Source organism: Triticum urartu, chromosome 3 (genome assembly GCF_003073215.2).
Source record: "Triticum urartu cultivar G1812 chromosome 3, Tu2.1, whole genome shotgun sequence".
NCBI classification, from domain to species: Eukaryota; Viridiplantae; Streptophyta; class Magnoliopsida; order Poales; family Poaceae; genus Triticum; species Triticum urartu.
In genome coordinates this window covers 675077746-675086540 of record NC_053024.1, presented here as the reverse complement: position 1 = coordinate 675086540, position 8795 = coordinate 675077746, and the positions used below count along the sequence as shown (strand labels likewise).

General features: G+C 44.4%; 1 protein-coding gene and 1 long non-coding RNA gene across 2 annotated transcripts; both read right to left on the bottom strand.

Annotated features, from left to right (window-relative positions):
- Positions 1-2734: 2734 nt before the first annotated feature.
- LOC125549074 lies at positions 2735-3358 on the bottom strand. Its single transcript, XR_007301238.1, has 3 exons — positions 3236-3358; positions 3073-3134; positions 2735-2959 (listed from the first exon to the last, which is right to left on the bottom strand). It is a non-coding gene; the product is annotated as an uncharacterized LOC125549074 (long non-coding RNA).
- Positions 3359-5840: 2482 nt separating this feature from the next.
- Positions 5841-6552, bottom strand: LOC125549073 (major pollen allergen Art v 1-like). The gene is made up of 2 exons (XM_048712565.1): positions 6468-6552; positions 5841-6351 (listed from the first exon to the last, which is right to left on the bottom strand). Exons 1-2 carry the CDS (start codon positions 6529-6531, stop codon positions 5966-5968), a joined length of 450 nt encoding a protein of 149 aa, XP_048568522.1. The 5' UTR covers positions 6532-6552; the 3' UTR covers positions 5841-5965.
- Between the last annotated feature and the right edge of the window lie 2243 nt (positions 6553-8795).

The following is an 8795-nucleotide window of genomic DNA, read 5'->3' as shown; positions in this document are numbered from 1 at the left end:
ATCAGTTTGATTGAACTCTATTTCTCGTAAAGTGCTTGTGGCAGGAAGGCGGGAATAATTTATGTGGATACTACGTTTGCGAGTTCATCTACAACACAACCTTTCAGCGGGGCTACTATGAAAAACAATATCAAGTACGTAAACATTAATATTCACAATTTTATTTTATTACCATCATTTGTGTTGAGTTTCATTCATATATATCTATTGACCCCCTTCTTTAAATTAGATCTGACATATGCAGGATGAACTCCTACCATATGATCGCATACGAGCAATTCAAAAGGAATTGGCGGGATTCTTTCTTGACCACGTCATAAATGACGAGGGAGAATACCATATGGAAATTGAACTGGATTTTAGATGTTAGGGATTGTAAGAGATGTTATATTGCATATATGTAGTAGCGTCGGATAGATATACAAAAACTTGTTGTTCGACCAATCTCTCGAAGAAAGAGAGGTCACTTCTCTCTGTATATGTTCATGATGATCTTGTGTAATTAATTGTTCCTTCATTTTCTTACTACCTAGCATGTCGAGTTCTCTCTATATGTATAGTAGCTAGCATCGACCAAGCACAGAGAAAGAGAGGCCACTTCTCTCTATTAGCTACCTCTCACAATATGAAACCCCTAAATTAACCCTCCAAAACCCCCTGACCCCCCTCCCCCCCTTCAAAGAAAAACAAAACTCCAGCTCCTGCCAGCTGCTGACATGTAGCTGCCTTTTGATCCCGGTTGGTGTTACCAACCGGGACTAAAAGTCCTCGTGCCTGAGCGCCTCGCAGCGGCCACGTGGAGCCCCTTCTGTCTTGGTTCGTAAGCGAATCGGGACTAAAGATTTTGGGCTTTAGTCCCGACCGTTTTGTCCCGGTTCTAGAACCGGGACTAGTTCCCTGTTTTCCACTAGTGAAGAAGGGTAGCAAAAGGGCCGGCGGGACGACATCTTGGCAGAGGCGGCGGACGGCGGCGGGGAATGGCGCACTAACTGTGTGGTCACAGCTTGCAGCTGGGAGGGAAGCTTGGGATAAGTGGCGGGGCGACCTGTGCGGGGTCACAACTCGTTGTCAAGCCCGAATCCAGGTACTTGACATGTCAGATGTGCTCACAGTTACTCACCTGATCCGACCGGAGCTTATACCGTGGCAGTGGAGGGGACATCACGATGGGGGTGGGGGTGAGTGTGGAGGAGAGACCGAAGATCCATGCCACATCGGAGAGAGGAGGCGGCGGCACCGCTGTGTTGGCAAGAGGTGGCGGCGGCAACCAGTGTGGGAAGAGTAAGACGTGAGTGAGGTCTTGTGCCCGTGCGTGAGAGAGTGAGGGGGTGAGTTGTTTTTGCTTTATAAAATACTAGCTGAATGCGCGTGCGTTGCCACGGATCAACAAAATCAGAAAACTACGACGACATACTACCATGACATGAAATATGTAAATGTGTGTGTGCATCCGGTTTCTTTTCTCCTATCGAAGCGTTTCATTGGCAATCTAACAAAAAAATCAGCTTCCCATGCAAATGGGACCTTGATTAGTGACGCAACAGGAGCGGACATCAATCTTCAGGAAGTACTCGTCAAGCTCACCAGATGCCGGCTCACTGCAGAAGTAATTCTGCACACATGAAGACTTAAAAGGCAGAAATCAATGTCTTAAAAAATTAAAAGAAGCTACACATACAAAAGTGTAAAAAGGTATAAGTGGGGGCAAAATTGTGGAATAGCTCTGATGAATGCATAAAAGGCAGTACACTACCAGAATAAATTAGTCTATGTGGCACTTTCATTATCATAGAAGTTTACATGCTCGTAATGTACCCTTCGAGAGCATAATCAAATCCCAAGAAAAATAAAATTATTATCAGCATAAGCAACATACAAGATGTCTAGAAGGCAAATAGCAATGGTCATTTTGACAGGAATCAAAATATGACACATTATTTAGAAAAAAGAGTTATAAATTCAATGTGCAGGCAACATGATGCTAATTTATACACACGCACTTGTCATGCCCGCAGCAGGAACCACTTGAAAAATAAAGTAATCATTATTGGTATACATATACTTGTCTTGGACACAAACCGAAACCTACATGCAGCTGAAATCATGCATCAAACCTGCATGCACAAAATATATCTATATTTTCTCAAGGTTGATAATTTAACAGTTTGGTAGCCATCTGCAACCATGCATCAATTCTCAGAATCATATCATGATTGAATTTTTTTTTCAATTTGGTAGTCTGCAGATCAATATAACAAGCAACAATTTGAGGGTCGGGAGACATTCCTAATATGATTCACTTTTTTACAATGTAGTTTCATCATCATCGGAAATTTCCCAATTTGGTAGTTTGCATATCAACATAACAAGCAACAATTTTCCACTTTCTATAACGCAGTTCATCTAGAAGATGACAAAGGGGACGGGTTTGACACCTAATGATCATCTGCACATTTTAAATGATACCTTTTAGACCTTGTGATAAAAGAAGATGTTGAACTATTGACAAAGATTCAAAATCAGTCAAGAGATTATTTAATTAGCACCATGATTCTACAACAAAGTGATCAAATTTGAGTACCTCTGCCTTGAGTCGAGCACCTCCATTGTCATCTGATTATTCAATGACGGACTGAATCAGACACAAGACACACAGTCATATGACTAAATTCAGAATAACACAACAATCACACCAACGCCCATCAAGGAATACACACTCACTGCCCTGGCATGCAGCGGTTCATGCTCCTTTTGAAATCGCCTTTCCTGATGTGACTATCATGTTTTATCCATGCGCCCGACAATCAAATCAAGTCAGATAGTGACTCCAACTTCTTATTAATTGTGTGTTCCGTTCAACCTTTTAAGCGGTGAAATTACTTGTGCGCATACCATTCCGATGGGCATGCCGCAGTCGATGTTGGAGGAGCCATCCAGGGGATCAAAGCAGACACAGTACCTAATGGGAAATGAAGAGCCACACGTACACTTCATCAGAAACAGCAGAAGTAAAATTGCTCGACCATATCAAGTTTGTGAGCAGAGCATATGGAGTGGAGGTTTTTTACACACTTCCCACGGAGCTTTCGGTCCAAGTATGAAGCCTCCTCGTCCTCCTCGGACACAAGAACGCACTGCATATATGACGTCGTTCGCAGAGGAGTGTCACAAAACAGAATAGAAGCAACGATCTTGTTCAAAAATTAAAAGAACCAAGATGAGAGAAGAGTCATACGGTGCGACCACTGCTGACAAGGGCATTGACCAACACCTCGTTGGGAGAGCACGTCCAACTTCTTTCTGCTCCTCCACCTGAAGAACCCACGGCAAAGAAAACAGGCAATCATCATCATAGCACCATTCTCACGGAAGAACAACTTTGATGAAGAGAGGAAACAAGTGCTTGCCTGGACGTTGCTCTGAACTGAGAGACCGATGAGCTTGGCTTGGCCGGCCTTGTTGAGTGGCGACGAACTTGCAGCCGAGGACGATGTGGGAGAGGAGGATGGTGAAGTCATCGCGCGACTCCGGGCGCCTGCTCTGCTCCTTCAGCAGGTATCGCGTGATGGTCATCGGGTCCGTCCGAAAAGCGTCCACCGCATGATCCATCTCGTTACTTCGGCCGTGGACGGTCCTCTCTCTCGCCGTTTACTTAGCCCGGATAGAGATCTCGCCTCCGACGCCACTGCTCCCCCAAGGACCCGCGTGCGTTCCCGCCTCGTGTACGTCTCCACCGCGTTCACACTGCGTTGGAACCGGCGATCCACCTATTTGACACCTATTCCATTCGCCTCTCCTTCGTCTCCGGCCACGCACTTCATGACTACTCCGGTAGCGCAGATTCAACCCACCCAGCTGTTCGAGGAGAGTGATTGGAGGAGTCGAGGCAACGGGACGATTGTGATGGCACCAGTCGAGGAGAATGGATCGGGAGCGAGGGGAAAGCACGAGATCGGCCAGAAGCCCAGAACCGCCGCTGCGCTCCTGCCTCTCCCGTATCTCCCTCTCTCTCTCTCTCTCTCTCTCTCTTCCACGGCAAGCGGAAGGCACGGGATGGGAGGCATCCCAATCCTCTAGGCCCGTACGGCACCCGCAGAGGATCATGTGTGGGTTCCGCGGAGGCGAGCACAAGGGGCGGCGACGAGATCGGGAGCGAGGGGTTGGGACGTGCGACCTGTGTGACGACAGTTTTCGTTCTTGTTTCGAGCTGGGATTGATTAACCGGTCGGTTCCCTCGTTTACTTACCGCTGGTTAACTCGAAAAAAAAACAATTAGATGAGGGCGACGTGGGTGGGAGGATGTATCGATAGCTAGCGATAGGAGGGAGGTCGAACCATCACGACGTTCGATTCTCCTTTTTAATAGTAGAGATAGAGATAGAGATACTTCTACAAAGGAAGGGAAAGGCTGGCTGTGTTTGATTTTTAGAAAAATCGGTTGTTCTTCCTAATATGGTGGGAAAATCGATTGTTTACTCTCGAGAAATGTAACATATTTTTTCTTCTAGAATATCACATGCCTAAATAGTAAATTCCCAAGAATAATCATAAAATAGTGATTTATAGATGAGCCTACAATTTATTAAAAATTGGGATGCCACTCAATCTACTAAAAAACATTATGTCACCCAGTTAGTTAAAAACAGGCACCGTTCATTTCTAGCAGCCGACCAATGAATATATATTTTACATACATGATTTTTAATATATACTTTTCCTAATATATTTTTATATTTCCCATTTTTGTTGGTCATATAGAAACTGGTGGATGATGCTTTGAAAATATCGAGTGATATAGTCATTGACGTAACGATGATGGACCGGACTGAAAAATCAACGAGTTTTACGCAATCAGAAGAGGTGCATGTAAATAATTCTTCTTCTTTGTATGTTTGTTTCACATGATATAATACTCAAAAGATGTACTTCTATATGTGTTTAGTTTTCCCATGGATGAGCAAATTTATATATTTCATTATGATAATATTCAAGATACAATCATTTTTTATCACCATATTGAAGATAATATTAATTATTCAATTGCAGGGATGTGTCTAGCTACTTTGTTTTTGATTATGTTCTCATTGAACGGTACAGAATTGGTTCGTCCAGTTTGAACGGTGGGTATTCTTTGCTGCAAAATTTTAGACCTTCCATGTAAACTATTTGTGTTGACTACATATACTGCTTGTGATGGATAGTTGAGGAAGATGTTTCTATTATACTTGCTTAAATATCGTGTGAATCAAGCTAAAGACAACATTTTTATATTGAGCGAGAATATCTTAAGTGCATCAAGTAGATCTTAATTCATAACTTGTTATAGTTATATCATCGCTCTAGGTACACATCTTAAAATTGCCTTTTTTTTTTTATCAACCCACTACCTCCGTCCCAAATTATAAGATCATTGTTGACATTATGATAGTGTCAAAAAGTGATCCTACATTTGGGAGTACATTGTAAGTGAAGTGAATTCCAATTTCTACCCGACTTTTACTGTCTATCTTTTCTATGAAGTTTAACGTGCATTATGTTTTAGATATAACTCCAGGTAAATATTTCAAATGCCCATAATAACGCACGAGCATTCTACTAGTCGTATGTAGAGATAGAGACTCCATAGCGTTTAAAAAAGACGTGATCGGGAGGGGCGTGGTCAGGGAGATGAGGGATGAGCCGTGTGGACATGTGTTCGTGGGTCGTGGGATCTTTTTTTCCTTTTCGTATTGGCTCATTGGATGCGTGGGCTCGTATGAGAGAAAAAAGATCGGTGTTGGCTGCATGGAAATGTAGGAGGGGTGGGAGAAGGTGGAACTATCACAAGGACATACTCCCTTTAACAGTACCCAGATTATTATTATTATTCTCACGCAATCATTTATGCATGAGTACAAGTCAAGCATTGAATAATTCCTCTCTTATTAAAATCATTTTCCTCAGACGGGTGGAATAGACCATTTGCTCACTGGTCCGCAGCTGGCGGCGGCTTCTTCTTCTTGTGTTCTCCCAAGGGCGGCTCCGGCACGTCACGTTCATATGGCGGTGGCGGCTTCTTCTGAGGATCCGGCACCACGGGTTCACCCGGTGGCTCTGGCACATCAGGTTCTGACGGTGGTGGCGGGGCTTTACCGCATTCATGTGTACACATGCACGTCTTTTTCTTAGGACGTTTCTTATAGAAGTTCTCCTCGTTGTCTTCGTTGTGGTCATCGCCAACAATTGACTTCTTACTGGAGCAGTACCCACCCTTGAAGTGTTCTTTGTGACAGGCCGCGGTGCAGCGCACGTTCTTGCAAGGGCTCCTTTTGTACGACTTGCTAGGGGACATGCATACCCGAGCCTCCACACCTGCATGTGACATAGAATTAATGTGTGCACCAGAAAATTATAGTAGCAGTTGTTTCATCGATTGATCTAAAATTGCATGGAATTGCAATGCGATAAAATCTGCTATATGAACTTACATAAGGCCATGAGAAGAAAGCCCATGGTGAAGGCAGCGAGCATCTGGGCGCCGCTGAACGCCATGGCCAAGTGCTCAAAATAAGTTGTTGGAAAGGATGTGTGAGGAGAAGAACGGGGTTTGAGTGCTATTTATTGCATTCCTCTTGGCTATCCATTCAATGCCTTAGAGGACATGGAAATTCAAATATTGGGAAACAAGCATTTGTGTAATGTCTTAGAGGATACGAAAATCCAAATATTGAATACAAGCATTTGTGTAATGTTTTAGAGGATACGAAAATTCAAATATTGGATACAAGCATTTGTGTAATGTTTTAGAGGATATGAAAATCCAAATATTGGATAGAAGCATTTGTGTAATGTCTTAGAGGATATGGAAATCCAAATATTGGATACAAGCATTTGTATATAGTATCTATCTCCAGTAATTAATGATGTGTGTCTAAATAAAAGCTTGTGCTACCCGGCCAAAAAAACCTTCTACTGGCTCTTGGTGCAATTACATTGGTGGCAGTGTAAGAGCAAAACACAAATAATACTTGGCAACTCATAGTTGCTTACATGGAAAAAAAATATGTGAGAGAACTCTTCGTGGAAAACAAATTATGTTAAGGCCATCTCTAATGCAAAACGCATATGCATATGTTTCGGTAAATAAAAAAATGTGATTAGATTTCAGTCGACTGAGACTGCAAAAGAAAAAATTAAAACAAAATTTTACATGGATCACCACGTAAGATCTAACGAATATAGCATCGACTAAAACTTCGTTAAGTCCTCAGTCGAGTGAGATTCTGGAATCCCCCCAAAAAAATATCGTTGAGCACTTTATGATTCAACGCCCAGATCTGAAGGGCGTTCCAACCTAATAATGCAACATCTTTATTCAGGGACGAGAACTTGCTGCTCTCGAGTACCTGCGCATCCTATATGCACAAAACAAATTAGTAATTTAGAAAAAGTTCAAAAAATTCCAAAACTTTTTTAGAATCAAACATGATTAGGGATTGTACTCGTATAAAAAGTTTGGACAAGAAATGATTCCTATTGACTTCAAGGCAAAAAAGACAAGTCTATGACGATAATATAGCGTGTATAGTATTTGTATATAGCGTTTTTTACCTAATCTTCGACCCAGGATGCAACGAATGTCATTTTCTGACGAATCTTTTTATACGACTACAATACTTGATCAAGTTTGATACCAAAAAGATTTGGAATTTTTTGAACTTTTTTGAATTACTAATTTTTTGTTGCATATAGGATGCGCCGGTACCCAGGTTGTCCTTCGGATCTTCCCTTCATTCAACGGCTAGTCTAGCTAACATGGAGTCGATACGTGGTCATTTGGCTTGGTATCTATATCCGGGCCTCTTATATTCGTCTCAAACGTTCGGGCAGGCTGTCCAGTTATTGATCAATCACAAAAAATAGACCCAACCGGACCTCTCAAACCGTGGATAAATGTCCGGTCTGACCGACACGCCTCATATACAACCCAAATATAGAACGGATATGGAGCGGCCCAGGCACACCTGGGCGCGTCCGCCTGACAGTCCCGGCCCACCACTGACCCCACATATGTCCCACAAAAAAACCAATCCGAGAGCCTCGCTCCGTACCCTAGCTCTCTCTCTCTCCCTCTCTCTCTCTCTCTCTCTCTCTCTCTCTCTCTCTCTCTCTCGCCCTCTCTCGCTCCGTCCTCTCCTCTCCCTCTCCAATTTCGATACCATCCACTATGATGTCCAGCTCCGGCAGCGACTCCGCTCCGAACTCGACTATGAGGAGGAGATGGCCCTCTGCATTGTGCTGGACCAGTCCAAGGTGGAGAACGGCGGTAGCTCTGGATCTAGAGCATCACCGCAGCTCAGACACTGGAGCTGGACCCTCCCGGCCCGCATGCAACGACGCCAGGACAACGCAGTCCGCACCAGCCTCATGGCATCTCCTTCCCCCATCGGCCACTTGTCCACGCGGGCAGCGGTGGCTGCTAGTGCCCGCGCCGCCTGTCCGCATGCACACTCCGAAATCACAAGCGCGCGTCGCTCACTGTGAGAGGCAGCATGCACGGGAGAGGGACGCGGTGGAGGAGTTCGCGCGCCGCCGCTGCGGGATGGAGGCTGACAAGGACAAGGACGCATGTCTTCTCGCATGGGTCCTCATGACGAAGAAGACTTACGCTCGCCGCCTCTGAAGGAAGAACGCCAAGGCGCTCTGGCTTGCTATTGAGCGGTCGGAGCGCGGGGCGAAGGAGGCAACGGCGGAAAAGGCTCGGATCGCCAGGTTGAAGTGGAAGTAGGATAGGACGATCCGTCGGATGAAGGGGC